The sequence below is a fragment of the Sus scrofa genome, chromosome 9, assembly GCF_000003025.6.
Source record: "Sus scrofa isolate TJ Tabasco breed Duroc chromosome 9, Sscrofa11.1, whole genome shotgun sequence".
Taxonomy (NCBI): Eukaryota; Metazoa; Chordata; class Mammalia; order Artiodactyla; family Suidae; genus Sus; species Sus scrofa.
The window spans coordinates 56445529-56462154 of NC_010451.4; the positions used below are offsets into that span (position 1 = coordinate 56445529).

The 16626-nt window shown below is 48.9% G+C and overlaps 1 protein-coding gene across 10 annotated transcripts in view; it reads right to left on the reverse strand.

The window, feature by feature from the left end:
- The window catches only part of LOC100516455, a 136919-nt gene extending 123782 nt beyond the window's left edge, over positions 1 to 13137 (reverse strand). For 5 of the 10 annotated variants that reach the window (XM_021063142.1, XM_021063138.1, XM_021063141.1 and 2 more), the window contains exons 1-2: positions 8457 to 13137; positions 6679 to 6830 (exon numbers count right to left, since the gene is read on the reverse strand). In XM_021063142.1, the coding sequence (XP_020918801.1) occupies positions 6679 to 6830; positions 8457 to 8847 (543 nt within the window). In that variant the 5' untranslated portion in view covers positions 8848 to 13137. Of the gene's footprint in view, positions 1 to 2517; positions 2606 to 6678; positions 6831 to 8456 lie in introns of all 10 variants that reach the window. The other 5 variants (XR_002335742.1, XR_002335743.1, XR_002335741.1 and 2 more) reach the window with 3 other exon arrangements.

Here is a 16626-nt window from a genome sequence, read left to right on the forward strand (position 1 = left end):
CTCCTTCTGGAATCCCTATCATGTGTAGATTGCCGGCTTTATATTATCCCGTAGATCTCTTATATTGCTTTTATGTTTTCTGTCTGCTGGCCCGATCGGGTGAGTTACATTATTCTGTCTTCCAAGTCACTAATTTATTCCTCTACATTATCCATTTTGCTCTTCAATGCCTTTAACTCAGCTTGCATCTCTGCAAATGAATTTTCTAACTTTTCTTGGCTCCTCCTTATATTTTCTAGTTCCTTTCTAAGGTAATCTGCATTACTGTTCATATCTGCTCTTAATTCCTTCATTCACTCTTAATTGCTTCAGTATTTTCACTATCTCCTTTTTGCACTGGTGTCTGTTAGAATACAGAGGTCTGTTTAATTTTTTGCTGCTTCAGGTGAATTTTCTTGTCCTTTTACCTGGGAATAGTTCCTGAGCTTCTTAACTTTACTTATATTTTTCTTATTCTGTGAGTTTAGGGAAAACAACTACTGTAGTCTTGGAGGGCTATTTATATGTGCAAGTACGCCTAGGTATTTTGTGAGAGCTTGCTTCTTATTTAATTAATTTATTTGCTTTTTTAGGGCCACACCCACAGCATATGGAAGTTCCCAGGCTAGGGGTCTAATCGGAGCTGTAGCAGCAACACAGGATCTGAGCCACATCTGTGACCTACACCACAGCTCACGGCAACACCGGATCCTTAACCCACTGAGTGAGGCAAGATCAAACCTGCATCCTCTTGGATACTAATCAGATTCATTTCCACTGTGTCGCGATGGGAACTCCTTACTTTTTACTTTTAAAGTGCTCCAAGTGCTTCCAGGGAGATGGAGGCAATGGGCAGGACTAGTAGCTAATCCCTGGTTGCTGGGCCCTTGACACTGGCAAGGAACCCACAGGAAGGTGGCGCAGGCTGCTCCTAGTTGCAGGGCCCTGGGAAGTGACAGTGATCAGTCAAGTGTAGGCGGTGCCCAGAGCATCTGGCAGCAGCAGCAGCAGGCTGGGTGTGTTACCAGGGGAGTTAGAGTGACAATGGGTGGTGCTCAGTTGCAGTGCCTTCTTTGCCGACCTCTGAGGTGACTGGGGCTGCAGGTGGTGCCTGTTCACAGACCCCTAGTGGTGGCGGGCCACGCTCACCTCTGCTGTCTGAGATGACTAGTGTGGTTCGCCCCCACTGCCTGTAGACCAGGCAAGAACACCCCCCCCCCGCCACTGCCCTTAGTCCACACAAGAGGTGCCTGGCCACCCACAGCCTGCATAAAAGGCGGCCCCTCACACACAGCCCTTGCAAGTGGCACCTCACCATCTGTAGCCTGTTACCAGAGGCGCACAGGCAAAGGTCCTCCCCATTAATACTTGTGTCCTTCCAAGGGTCTCTTGCACAGCGGGACCCTGTCATTCCAGGGTCATCAGGCCACTGCTGATGACTTGTTCCAGAGTCTTGAAGTCTGAGTTGGCTAATTGCTCCTCAGTTCAAAAGTCCCACCTGAGAACGAGAAGCTGAGGGCCGCAGGCAGAGAGGAAGAGAAGGTAGAAGAGGAGGGAGGAGCTCTCAGATTAATCCTGTGAGTTCATTACCTGGGAAAGGTGGGTCCAGAAAAGCCATGTTTGGCAGGTAACGGGCCTTGCCCAAGTGACCCAGCAGCCTCCAGCATGGCAGCCACCCTGAATCAACCTAAAGAAGCCCAGTTCCCCAGGGCCTGACGAGTGAGCTTATAAAGAGCTCATGGAAACGCACTGCAATGCCATTCCCTGTCCCAGCAAGATGCTTCAAAACCAGGCCCAGAACTAAGCCAACAAGAGGGCGTCTTGATCCCAGTTCACAATGCATGTGGGCAAGTCACCCAGCACCTGCCAGGAGACCTTAGTTCCATGCAAACTGGGAAGCTCAGTCCCACTGAGTGTGCGGCGCATTAGTAGAGGTCCACTGGCTCCCAAAGGCTCAGGGATTTAAGTACTCAGCCTCCACAATGAGGCTGCTTCATGCTTCTCTTGCTTCTTCCACTGAAGCGTCCCAAAGTGCTTTCCCAGGAAGGGTTCTCTGTCCCACTACGTGGATGAGGCTCAGAGAAGCCCAAGTCTTGCCTGCAATCACCTGGCAAGTCAGTTCCTGAGGTCGGAACTGAGACCCAGACCTCCCAGCCTAGCATGGCTATTGGATGGCATCCTCCCAGATGCTAGAGGAGAACAGAGGCCAGAGGGTGAGCCTGCCTGCGTGGGAAATGAGCCAGGCAAAGGGACTGGGTCTCCTGGGGGGGGGGGCTGTCAGTGACATTTTCTTTGTAGATGAAGGGCATCAGTACTGAGGTGAGTAGTTGTATAACCGTAAAATGGCATTAGAAGAGGCCTTGGGAGATGTCAATCCAATTATTTTTGTTTCCTGGTGAGGAAATGGAGATTCGGAAAGACTAACTCGCTGCTCAAGGTCACAGAGTTGGCCCAGGCCAGAAGGAGGATTGGAGCCTGTGTATCTTAAGCATTGACCCCATGCTCTTTCCAAATGCCAGGCATTCTTACAATAATTACCTGTTCTTTGACGGCACCTTGAAAGAAATCTCAAACCACCATCTCAAACGTCAGTCAGCTTCTCTCCTCTGCTTTCCTGCCATCTGCACTAAAATGGCATGAAGAAACCAGGAATGAAGGGGTGGTGTGTGTTGCTCAGACCTGTAATCTAAGACTCAGAACCCCCTGAATCTTCCACTCCTTTGGTTTTGGAGCCAAAATTAACACGACCATGGAAAGAACGGCTGGGAAAACTCGGACAGGTTCTCGGCGAGCCAGCCTCGGGGAGCTGGTGAAGCTGGTCTCACCGACGTGGTCGGGCCCACTTTGGGGCAGGTCTCTAAGGGAAACGTGTCTGGAACAGTGCCCTCGGGCTGCGTGCCTGGGCCTCCCATTCCACCAAGCAATGATCATGGCTCTGGGCAGAGGTGGCAGGTGCCAGAGGGAGGCTCTCCCATCACTCACCCACCAGGTGTTCTTCCCAGCAACCACAGCAGCTTGGCAGGGAGTGCCATGCGGGGTGCTGGGATGGGCAAAGGGGTGCAGCCCTCTCTCCTCTGCCATCCAGGTGTCAACAGATGGGTTATAGATCTGCCCCTCCCTTACCAAATAAAGACGACTTTTTTAGGCTGACTAATCCCACACGGGATAAGCCAGGCTGTCAGTTATCCAGGTTTCCCAGCCAGGGTCTAACCTCCTTAGGCCCAGATCACAGAGCCAGGCCCAATTCCTGTAAGGAGCAGTGTTTTAAGAAGACTGGCCATCCACAGAGCAACTGTGAGGCTGCACGTTCCCTGCCACAGAGCTAAAGGGGGCCAAGAGTCCTGGGAGCTGCTACTGGCCCTTTAAACACCACCCCCCCCTCCCCCGCCGCCTTGGCAAGTGTCCTGTTCCAGTACCTGCAGTCTTCATGCTCATGTCCTGTACAGCCCATCCTCCCACTCGGCCCAGAGAGAGGAGCGTGGAGCTGCTGATGAGAGGACCAAAGGAAGGAAAACTCCCCCTTGCTGAGAACGGCCTTAGCCCCAAACTCTCCATCCTTCTGACTGCTTTCTAACCTCAGTGAAACAGGCCAGACTCTTTGGTCTTTCTCCTCTGTTTTCTGATCCCTGTCCACTGCCTGGCCTCTGAGCGAGAAGGCTGGGTCCTGACAAGTGAAAAAGGGGCACTGGCGGCAGGCCAGAGACCAGGTTAGAAGCTAAGTCCTTGAGCCCAACTGTCACCTGTGCCACCTGTAAGAGAGAGCGCGTGTGGAGCACTAGACTGGGAATCAGATATCCTGGGGTCACCTGCTTAGATGTCATTTACTTTCCTGAGCCTCAGTTTCTTCATCTGCACAATGGGGATAGTCATATCTCCCCTCCCCACCTAGTTATGAGAATGAAATGAGGTAGAATAAAGGAAAGCTTTGACATCCTCCACTCCAGATCCATCTGCACCATGCTCCCGTGGGCAGTCCTGGCCTTTCACACCTGGCCTGGTTTAGCCACTTCCAGCCCTTCTGATGGACAAGCTGGGCTCCAGCCGAGGGAGGGTGAACAAGGTAGACCCTGGGCTGCTCACTCGCCCTCGCTCCTTCCTAAAAATACTCTACAAGCACAGTGCCAGGCCCTGTTCAAAGGTGCAATGGAAGAAATCCCTGTCAAGGGGTCAAGGATGGTGGCAGAGCTCACTCCCTGGTCCAGCCCATGACAGGGACTGCTTGGGGGCAACACCCATGGTCTCAGCCTTCAGCCAACACCAACCGACAAATAACCATTACTGGTGAGAGAACGCTCTGGGTCTTTCGGGCCCAACCGCCAGCTGAGAACCTGGGAAAAGCAGCAATCCCATTTCTCTGAAGGTCACCCACCTCCACCTTCTGACTGCATCAGAAGGGCTGGAATCTTCGACTCACAGGAGCCTGTTTTTTTGCACAGGGTCAGGCCGGGGTGAGCTGTCAATCCCCAGCACTGGAGCGGCTCACCTCTGCCTTAGGCAGAATCTCCAGGTTTTTTTATCTACCGAGCCATGAATTGGCACTTTTCACTGAGGGATGACTACTGGGCCCTTTAGAGCCTCATTAAGCTCCGTGACTTAATGACTCTCCTGTTTAATAGAAGCAAAAGCTGTTTAAGTGGCCACAGCTGCCAGGAACTTGGGTAAAAGAGCGAAACTTTCCAAGCAGGTCGGGAGCAGCGGCACTAATCTCGGGCCCACCGCCCCTCCCCCGCCCTCATCTCGGCCTGTTTTGACAGCACCCCAGCCGGTCCCACGGGAGAGCAGCAGTGCTGCGCCTTCCCCTTTCCACGGCCCTCGATCTAGCCCATCATGTGCCGCAGGGGGGAGGAAGAAACAATCAAGCATTGTCTTGTTCTGGCCCGGTGTGTCAGGGCTTCACGAAATAAATATTATTTGCCTGTGAGGGGAACTGGCTGGGAGACAGCTCTCAGCACAGGGTAAGGGTTGTGGAGGAGGAGGGGCAGGGCGGTGATGTTTGGCTTTGGTTTTATTTCGGAGTTTAATCTCTGGCTCCCTTAGTTCTGCACATTTTCCTTGCATCCGCACCATCGCCACCCCCCGCGACCCCAAACAGGTCATTAAGCAGGAAGCCAGGGCTGTACAGGGGCTCTGCCAAGAAGACACAAAAGGAATTTTCTGAAGCCTGTGCCCTTGTCACTCCCTATCCAGCTCCGCGTGAGCAGAGCGTGTACATTCTAGGGACTCTCACAGGCTGAAAAGAACATCTTGGAGCATTCCACCTGCCACGGCAGCCCCTCAGCACCCAGATGTGGTTTGCGGCTCTGTCCTTTAACTTCTCAGCAGAAGTTAACTCTGTGCCGCTCCCTCTGTGGGTCTGGGGAGACTGGACTCCCAGATATCCCAGTCAGGCAGCATTTATTAAATTCCTACTGTGTGCTGTCCACCAGGTGCTTGGGCATGCTGCATCTCACTTCGGCCTCCTGTCTTTGCCTCTAGAAAGCCTCACGTCTCTCCAGAAGAAAAAACTAAAGACCAACCACTGACTATGAGATGCACATGTGAAGGGCTGCTCCAGAAAGGCCTAGCCCCCTGGCCATCTCAGGAGAGGAAATGAGTAGGAAACCCAGGCCTCACTGCCTGTGCCAGCCACCGAGCACAGGGGTACTGAAGAGGCGCCTCTGCTGTGAGTCAAAAGTCCCCCTTTCCTAACCACAAATGTTTCCTCCATCCTTAAAATCCACTCTGGGAACAAGCCACCTACCAAACAACTGTTAACAGTAGCCAGCAGTGATTAAGAACTCATTCTGTTGGGAGTTCCCACTGCGGCGCAGAGGAAACGAATCTGACTAGTATCCATGAGGTTGCAGGTTTGATCCCTGGCCTCACTCAGTGGGTTAAGGATCCACCTTTGCCATGAGCTGTGGTATAGGTCACAGACGCAGCCTGGATCCTGCGTTGCTGTGGCTGTGGCGTAGACCAGCAGCTACAGCTCCGATTTGACTCGACTCTGTATCGGACATTGCACTAAGTACCTTAAGTGTATCATCTCATTTAACAGAATGGTCCCTGTTCAGCCCAATTCCATAGATGCTTGGAGAGGGTACAGAACTTGTCCACACTTACACAGCTCCTAAGAAGGCCTCAACCCCACCTCTATCTGCCCCCAAAGTCTTAACCGATCAGACACACCTCCCCCTCATCAGCCTTCGCCAAAAAGGGACACTTCGGGACCGCTGCTCTTGGGCCATCCTACCACCTTCATGCACTGGGGATCCTTTGTTCCCAGAGGGCGGAGACACTGTCCATGCACCTTTAATTATTTTTGTATACAAAATAGTTCAGTGCTTTGCTCAGTGCCACGTACAGTTAGAGATTTAATACATGCTTTTTAAGGGTGATAAAGATCTCACCAGCCCAGCCAGTGAAATAAACATTGCCTCCCCCACCCGGCTGGCTCTCAAAGAGAAACAAAAAGCCAGAGAAGGCCAAGCCATCCCCGGCACTCAGCTCTGTATGTGGAGATCATGGGTGTGTGAGGCCAGACCTGGCGCTGGATCCTGGCTCAGCCACACACTAGCCCGGTGCCTGTGGCAAACCAGATGACGTCACGAGGCCAGGTTTCTCCAATTGTGGAGGAAGGTCACAACACAAAGACAATAACCTTATAAGTTATTTTGAAGATTACGTGAGAAAGTGCCCACAAGCTTCTAGCAGGCTTACCTGGAAGAGCAGGTGTTCAGTGTTTGTTTCCTGACAGAGCATCTTCCTTCTTTGAGTGGAGCTCTCATCATGATACAGTCTTGATTCACCTCTGCGTTGCGGATGTTCCCACCACCACATGCTGCTGGAACTCAGAGCCTCCATTTCTGCATCTGTAAAATGGGAAGGAACAAACGACTTAATACGTATAAAATCCTTAGAATGGTGCTTAGTACATAGCAGTTATTAAGTAAGTATAGATTATTCTATAAACATTGTCATGGTTACTATCATTCCCTCTCGAAGTTTTGTGAGTAAAAAATGAGATGAAGGATGTGAAACCACATTATAAGCTGCGAGGATTAGGGACAAGCAAACATATACACTGAGAGGATAAAGGAGAAAAAGACCTGGCCTTAGACACGTTCTATGATCAGTCTCAAAACCCTCAACATGAAACACAGAACTACTCCAAACAGCAATCATTCCTCTTCTGTTTGTCTCTTTATTCTCTTTCAAATTTTTTTCTTTTATTTTTTGAATTGTTCACAGGCTAGGATCCAATCTGAGCCACAGCAGTGACAACATCGGATCCTTAGCCCTCTGAGCCATCAGGGAACTCCTCTCCTTCAATTTTAGACCAGATCTTTCCTGTTATGTATCTAGCTGTTTGCATTTCATTTAGAATCCCCGATTACCACACATCATGGCATTGTTAGAGAAGCAGCCCCCTGAGCTGAGCAGCCCATAAAGGGCAGTGATATAATGAAGGGTTAAATATTATTGTACAGAATGCAAATGCTGGAGCACAGTAGAGAGATGGGTGGAAGCTGGAATGGCAAGAAGAGGTTTGTTAGCAGGACCCTAAGGGGGGAGTGGGTGTAGGAGCTGCACTGGTGGGAGGGAGAGGAGCATTCCGAGTTGGGAAAACTGGCATGTCTGCAGCAGGAGTGCACCCTAATTCCCCAACTCCTCATTGTTCTGCAAGAACCAGGAAACTAAATTCCTCCGGGTAATAAAACCAGTTGAGGGTGACCCGATTGTCCTTTTTTGCCTCCCACATTAGCTATACACGAACTTGAGCAAGTCACGAACAGTACTGCTCTCCTCCCCTGCAAAAGGGGGTGACAATACACGCTTAACAGTCACAGTGAGAGTCCCGGGGCCGAGTGCTAACACAGGTAAGGAGGGCCTTTCTCCCCTCAACTCCCGGTTCCCGGCTCAGGTTGCAGAGACAAGGAGGGAGAACCAGGCTCTGTGTTGACCTTCATCCAGGAGGAGAGGGGCTGGTGGGTGCAAGAGGAGCCTGCCTCGGCCCCCCCACCCCCCGAAAGCAGGACTGCCCCTGACCGAGGTGGGGGTGGGGGGAACGGAACAGATACCTTCCAACTTGAACGGGACCTTCTGAACCAAGCCAGGGATCCTGCAGGGACCAAGGGACCCTCCTTCTCCAGAGGACAGAAGTGGGACTGGCCTAAGGAGAACCTCTCAGAAGTGCCCCAGGAATGGAAATAATGGTGGCGGGGTACAGAGTCGCCCTAACGACCCCAACCCCATCAGAGACAACGCCTAAGGAGGAAACATCTTGTTTGGGAGCAGAAGCGGTGGCGGCTGCTTGGGTGAGAAACAAACCACCGACTGAAACTCTCTGGAAGGAAGCAGCAGCTCGTGGACCAGCCCTGAGCGCCAGGCCCGTACCCCCAAAGCGTCCTAGGCCTGATTTCAGGGCTCCCGAGTCCAAGTTTCTGCCACAGACCCAGGGCTGAGGCTGTTTCCAAAGCGCCCGCGGCTCAGCGCACCTGCCTCTCCTCCCATCCCGCCGCCCAGACGGAGTTGCTGAGAAAGGAGCCGGCGGCCAGACGAGGCCCTAGAGGGCTGAGGCCGTGGGTCGTGGGTGGGCCGTGGGCCGCCAGGTCCGGGGGCGCCATCCCGCCTGCCTGCAGCGCAGAGCCCGGCGGTGCGGGCGGAGAGGAACCTCGGGGGCTCCGTCTGCGGGGCCTCGGCGCCGGGCCCGCCGCGCCGGCACAGAACAGAGGCCCTTCGCCGGCGGTCGCGTGCTGAGCGGCTCCTCGGCGCACGCCCGCGTCTGCTGCCCGCCCCTCCACGCCGCGCCCTGGGCGTGGGACAGGGTCGCGCGGCAGGGCGTGTGTGTGCGCACGCGTGTGTGTGCGTGTGTCCGTGAGCGCGCATGTGTGAGCTGGCGGGTATCCGTGCGTGTGCGTAGGCGTGCGTGCTGCGGAGCACGAAAGGAGGTTGCGAGGCAGGGGGCAGGGCCAGTGCGCGCGTGTCCGTGCGTGTGCGCGCGCGTGTCAACAGGAACCGAAAGGGGGCACCCTCCTAGGGAGTTCTCAGCAGCCTAGGAAGGCGTGAAGCCACTGGCTGGAAACCCCTTTGAAGGCAGGCTCCCGGAAGGGGGACTTGCATTTGGTTATTCACTGCCTTTTCCCCAGTGCACATTAAGGTACCTGGTACTTAAGGGGCGCTTAGTACATAGTTGTTGAATTAATGACTGTGTCCCCGAGGGACACAGATGGGGGGCATTCTGGAACTGAAGAGAGTGGAAGATAAAGCCACATTTCACTTGCTTGGCTAGTCTTCTTGGTACCGGCTCTGGCTCACCCTTAAGGCCACCCCTTCTCCATGTCCAGATTTTCTTCCCTGTTCCCACTCCTACACCTTCTCCCCCTAACTTCTCTGTTTCCTGTGTCCTGCCAGTCCACTCACAGCTGTCAGAGAAGGTAGGACCGGAAAGCAGGGGAGGAGAGCTCTGCCAAGGGGGCCTCCCCCTTCTGGGAGCACATGGTATGATGGGGTCCTCTATTGGGGTGTTTAGACATTGACAGCTGTTACACTGTCTTACAGGGTTGTTGTGAAGAGTCAAGGAGAGAGTAGAAGAGAAAGTTCTAGAACTCGGCGGCAGGTCCTCCAGAAATGTTAGTTTCTTTTTTCCAGAGGAGTAGGCAACATTCTGGGAGTGCCCCCTGGGGGATTAGTTATGGTTTGATAATCACTACCAGAACACCCCTCCTTTTGTCACAAGATGCCTTGAGGAGAATTTAATGGTAGCTGAAGACTGCAGCAAGCTTCATTTCTAAAACGTTCAGAAGTTAATAGGCTAGGAAGTCATGTATTCTGCTGGGGCCCCCTCACACTCAGGAGGAAGGTTTTCTGAGGAATTAATCACATTGCCACCAACCTGAAGTGCCCCAGCTCTGGCCTCAGCACTTGGGGACCTTCCTCTGCCCACACCTGCGGTCTCCACAGCTCCCCTGGGGGCGATTGGCAACTTCTTCCTTCAACTCCAGAGGGAGACACTATGTGAAAACCCAATCCTACAATAACATTTTTCATCACTAAAGGAAGGATCAGATTTCCCCTCTCAACCTGATTTAAGGACCCACCAGAAATAACAACCTTCATGGGGTAATTAGGAAATTATCCTCTTACACATTGGTAGATGTCTTCTTTCTTTTCCTTGGGACAAGATGGGAAGGGTATTATTTTTCTTTCTCCATAGTGAAGCTGCTGCGATTAACCACACCACCCGGGTAATTGTTCACTTGTGGGTAAGCTGATAGCCTGCTGTTCCAGGGCGTGCCTGCTAACACACTCCAGAATAACATGTTACAGCCTCCTTGCGGCCCTTCCTGATGAAAGGAGAACTCCAGTCGCATTTAGTTAAAGGAGCTCTTTAAACCCAGCCTGTCAATACCCCGGAGGTGGAGAATTACACTAAGGTGAAGAAAAGGTTTCCTAGAACTGGCTAGACCCTTGTTTAAAGGGTTTGGTTGCATTCATCCTGAGCCTGATCAATATTGCCTGTTTCTGCATTTATGGAAAACTGTGAAATTTTTACAGAGAACCCAGGAAGTCCCTGAGGGACTCAGGGAAGATTTTTATGTGATAGAAAGGAAAAATCCCTAGCGGAAGGTTTCTAAGTCCTGGTCTGTTTTAATTTAGAAATCTTCTAAGATGTTATAGGAAATGAGACCGGAACTCAAAGGTAAAAATGGAATTAACGTCAGCCTCCTTTTTCCACCCTGACATTGTTCTGGCTTACTCCCCTTTTCTGTCTCTCGCACACATGTATACACACACACACACACAGGGCAGCCATCCAAGAGGCTTGTGAAACCTCTTGAATTCGTTAAGAGTCTTGTGGAATGTTCAATAGGCCAAAAAAAAAGTACTAAAAGATACTTGTGTGTTTGTGTGTGTAACATACACATCTTCTAGCACTTCTTTTTAGCACTTGATATATCCTGAGAGCTCACACACGTTCTCTCAATAAAGTCGCCAGAAGAAAGGCTGCCTGGCAGGGACCATTAGCCCCAATTTCACTAAGGAGGAAACTGAGACTAAGGCTGAAGGAGGGGAAGTGACGTGGGTAGTCTCGTGCTCTCAGGATACGGCACAGCATGGATTTGAACCCATCTCCCCCCACCCCCAGGTCATCCACCATACCCGAGAGCTTGTTAGAGACAGCCAGTCCTCCAGCCCGGCCCCAGAATTGCCCATTCAGAAACACTGGGGGAGGGGCCAAGCAATCTGTGTTAGCCACCCCTCCAAGGGATGCTGGTGCATATGCTCAAGTTTGAGAACCACTGCCTTATAGCCTACAAGAGAATACCCAGCCCCTCCCCAAGGCTAACCCACCCCCATGGGTCCCTTAGAGGCCGACTATACTCACCCGACATTCACTGTTCCCTAAGGATTTCTTTTTCATGTATTTTTGATACCACGTTCCTGTTATTTTGAATGGCACTTCTTCTCTGCCTGACCAACTCTGGCTAATCATGGCAAACCCAATGCAAAGACCTCCCCCTCTCAAGATTTCACCTGTCTCCTCTGGCAGTTCCACTTACCCCCTTCCCTATCCCCTGCAGCACCTGGACACATGTTAACAGCATTGTCACACTGTGTTCTTCAGTTTCTCTGCATTACCCTGAGGATGGCCTGTGAGAAGGCTGGGGACTTATTCCTCTTGGTCCTCCTGGTACCTAGCACTGTACCAGGGATACAGTAGGTGCTTAATAAATATACACTGAATGAATGAGTAAGTGAATGCATGAGCCCAAGTATTATAACTAGTGTGTTGAGTAATAGACAGGCATCTGGCCTGTGGAACATAGCTGGTTGCTTCAGAGGGTGGTCTGACCCCGAGGCATCCTCACACCCAGCCTAGGATAGCAACTGTTTCATTGGTTTCACCTAGACTCCAGTCTTTAGGTAATTGTTAAATAAGAGAGTCATTTTTTTGGCTACTTTGTGACAGATAATTATGCCAAACACACAGAACAGGTAAAATCCTTCCCTGTAGGCTATAGCGCTGTGACTTGATGAGGTCACAGCCTCTGTGAGTTATCTCTGCATCCCTTTATGTTTGTATTTATATATGGCATCTATCGCAATGGTATCTAGACCAACTAGTAAACCATTTATAATGCCCAAGAACCAATTTGTGGCAGCCAGCAATTAGCTCCATTCATGTTTTAAGTTTTTCTCCCTTTGAAGTTTAATAGATGGTTATTATGATGTAGTCTTTACTGCCTCCAAGTCTGTAGGCTGCTCACGGCCTAAATCCGCAGCAAGAGATTAGACTCTAGAGGGAAACTGCACATAACCAAAAGCGACTCTTTGCGTTCCATTTCTCAGTCTGCTGCTTTATCTGGGTCTTCTTCCTCCATGAAGAGACTCGGGATGAAAAAGGATAAGGAACACATCCATTTGTTCATTCATTCATAAAGCACACATTTAGTGAGCCTTGCTACATGTTAGGTGCTAGAGACACCCAAGAAGCAAGTCACAGCCTACTGGAGGAAGCAAGGGTTGTGAATAGGATTCACGATCTACTGTGATGGGTGTTAGAGGGGGCACAGGGAAGGAGCGATACCTACCCAGAGAGCTCCAAGGGTGAGCAGCCTGAGCCAGCTGGGAGGGAGGGCATGCCTGGGGATAAGAGAGGAGAGGGCACTCCCAAAGAGCTGAGGATAGTTCCCATGGCTGGACTCAGGCTAGACGTCGGTCTGCATCTTGGGTGAGATGCCTTGAAATCCAGGTAGGATGCAAGAGAGCCCCAGGCTGGGAAGGATGGAGATGAGTTACAGTCTGGTGCTAGGACAGAAGGAGACGGGGTGGTGGGCATACTTTCTCAGCAGTGTCTTCTTGTCAGGGGCCGGCACAGCCAAAAGTTTGCCTCAAATTGGTTTTGAATCAAGAAGACCCTTATTTTTTCATGCCATCTGTGACTTCGAGACCTAAGGAGAGTGCAGAAAACAGGGAGTTGTGAATAAAGGATCAGAACTCATCACTCATTCCCTTCCTAAAGGCTCCTTCTTCAGCTTATAAAACATACTTAAAAGTCTTTCATCCTTAAAAAAAAAAATTTGACCTAATACAAGGCTTCCCTTACTTTGTGATATTTGCAAGCTCTTTATACATCTCTTCCCTTCCTTTGATAACCAAGTTCCTCAAAAAAAAAAAAAAAAAAAAAAAAGCACCCTTACCCTGTCCTTTCATGCTCCTTCCACCCACAGCCTCCAGGCTTATGTCTCTATACCCACAGATACCGCTATGATAAAGGTGATGGGTGGTCCTCAGTGGCCATATCCACTGGACTCCCTCATTCAGTCAACAAGGTTTTGTTTTGTGTCGGCTCTGAACCAGGCACTGTTCCAGGCCCACAGATAACGTGGTGCAAAGGCTTTCTTAGAGTTTACATTTTAGTGGAATCCTTTTAGTTCTTAAGTCTCCGTGGCATTTGAGCTTCGCCTTCTGGAAACACTCTCTTGCTCTCCATGACACCTATCTCCTATGAGTCTCCTATCTTTCTTCTCATTCCTTCTCATTTCTCCTTTCTCTACCTATTCATTAAAGCCTGACTTTAGGTAGGTTGTATTCTAAGCTCTAGACTTTTATCCTCCAAGATTTTTTCTTTTCCTCTGATTTTTTAGTTCTCATATATGTATCTCAATATCCATATAAGCAGCACCATACAGACAGTGTCCACCTAACCAAAGCTGGACTCTGGGTGCTGTGTCCTCATGCTCTCCCGAGTTGCTCTTGAGAGATCTAATTTGGGAGTGAATCCTGCTGTGCAACCATGTGCAACCATGGAAGATGAGAGTCATTCCAAACTCAAGTTATTCTTTTTTTTTTTTTTACTTTATTTCATTTTTATTTGTTTGCTATTTTAAGGGCCACACCAGAGGCAGGCTAGGGGGCCAGTTGGAACTGTGGCCACTGGCCTACACCACAGCCACAGCAAAGCAGGATCTGAGCCATGTCTGTGACTTACACCACAGCTCACAGCAACACCAGATCCTTAACCCCCTGAGCAAGGCCAGGGATCCAACCCGTATCCTCATGGATCCTAGTTGGGTTTGCTAACAGCTGAGCCATGAAGGGAACTCCTTTTTTTTTTTCAATTTTTTTATTATAGTTGATTTACAATGTTCTGTCAATTTCTGCAGTACAGCAAAGTGACCTAGTTATACATTTACATACATTCTTTTTTTTCGCATTAGCCTCCATCATGTTCCATCACAAGTGATTAGAGTTCCCTGTGCTATACAGCAGGATCTCAATGCAATAAATTGCAGCTACTAACCCCAAACTCCCAGTCCATCCCACTCCCTCCCAGACTCATGTTTTTCTTACTGAGTGCTCCCTCCCAGGCTTCTGTCCTGGCTTAGGGCCCTCACCGTCTCTCCTGGAACACTGCCATGGTCTCCTTGCCTCCAGACTGACCCCATCTGGCTCATTTTCCATGCTGCTATCAGTGACCTTCCCAAACTGCAAATTTGACCATGTTCCTCCCCAGTATTCTCCATCTTCTCTGGCAGCAGTTCTCAAGATGAGACCCCAAGACACTTTTAGGAGGCCCACAAGCTCAGAACTATTTGCATCATGATAGTGAAGCATCATTTACCCTTTTCACTGTGTTGACATCTACCCTGATGAGGCAAAAGGGATGGTGGGTAAAACAGCAGGTGCCTTAGCATGGGTGACGGCCATGGAACTAAATGGTACTTGGTACTAGTAGTTCTTAACACTACCCACTCTCGAAAGAAAAGAAAAGAAAAGACACTTTCAGGACTTCCTGTGTGGCTCAGCAGTAACAAACCCAACTAGTATCCATGAGGACGTGGGTGCAATCCCTGGCCTCACTCCGTGGGTTAAGGATCTGGTGTTGCCATGAGCTGTTCTGTAAATCACAGACGTGGCTAGGATCCTGCGTTGCTGTGGCTGTGGTATAGGCCAGCGGCTACAGCTCCAATTCAACCCCTAGCCTGGGAACTTCCATATGCTGAGAGTACAACCCTAAAAAATAATAATAATAAAATAATTTAAAAATTGTGTTTTAAAAGCCAGTTTCACTTCATATCCCTGACAAAGCAGTTAAAAAAAAATATTAATTTTATCCATCTCGCCCATTGAATGAGCATCTTTTTAGTATTTTGTGTCAATATGTAAAGTACACATAAAGCAATTCTATGTACCAAAGTATGATGGCTGTCTCAGAGAGAATTGGTGTGAGTTGCAAGCTGAAGGAGGCCTTCCCCCCCGCCCCATACCATTTTTATGTGAAAGCATGACTGATGAATGGAGTGTGATTATTCAGACTTGGGTCTTTGGCGGGCATGTTCTTAAAAATGAATGAAGCGACCATGTCACTATAAGGAAAAGAGCTGACAGTGTTGGTTGCCAATGGAGAAACTTGAATCTTTCAAGCAAAAATCAGAATTTTGGAAAGCATGCATCTGCCACTATGAGCATGACAGCTTCCCAATACTTAATGACTTTTACGGTGAGACTGATGGTGGTGTTAACAAATATGTTGGGTTTGTCTTGGATCTTGTGTAATGAGATGTGTCAACATTCAGAAGGATTACACGACTCAGTCAATATTTTCCAAATGGCCAAAGGTTGATGTCACAAAATCATGCATAAGTAAAAAAAAAAAAAAAAAAAAAAAAAAAAAAAAAAAAAAAGATCTATTTAAGTATTCAAGGGCAAGATGGATCAATGGGTTTTATTTTTTTTTTTTTTATTTTATTTTATTTTTTTTTTGTCTTTTTGCTATTTCTTGGGCCGCTCCTGCGGCATATGGAGGTTCCCAGGCTAGGGGTCTAATCGGAGCTGTAGCCACTGGCCTACACCAGAGCCACAGCAACGCGGGATCCGAGCCGCGTCTGCAACCTACACCACAGCTCACGGCAACGCCACTGAGCAAGGGCAGGGACCGAACGCGCAACCTCATGGTTCCTAGTTGGATTCGTTAACCACTGCGCCACCACGGGAACTCCCTCAATGGGTTTTAATGTAGCTGTTTGAAACATTCATTAATATGGATTCAGATGCCACATAGCAACTCTCCTTATCAACTGCCGCTTATCAAAGTTTAGTGTCATATCAAAAATATTCATAACAGAACATCCTACTGTATAGCACAGGGAACTATACCCAGTCTCTTGGGACAGACCATGATGGAAAATAATATTTTTAAAAACATACATAATATGTATGACTGAGTCACTCTGCTGTATAGGAGAAATTGGCACAACATGGTAAATCCACTATAATTTTAAAAATAAAGTCAAAAAATAATGATTATAGAGGAAGGCTATTAAAATGCTTCTTTCTTTTCTAGCTACATATCTGTGTGAAGCAAGATTTTCTTCATATACTTTGACTAAAATAATATATTGTAAAAAATTGGATGTAGATGTGAGAATCTAGCTATCTGTTATTAAAGCAGTCATTTCTTACAATTTTTTGTCTTGGACAGTACAAATGTGTTATTTTTGTTATGTTATTTTTTTAATGATTAACAAAATATTAAATATTCTTAATTTCAATTTTGAATATAATAAATATTAATATGTATCACTCACATAAACACAAAATCCTTTGAATCCTTGATCATTTTTAAAAATGTAAAGGAAAAATAAATAAAGTGTAAATAAA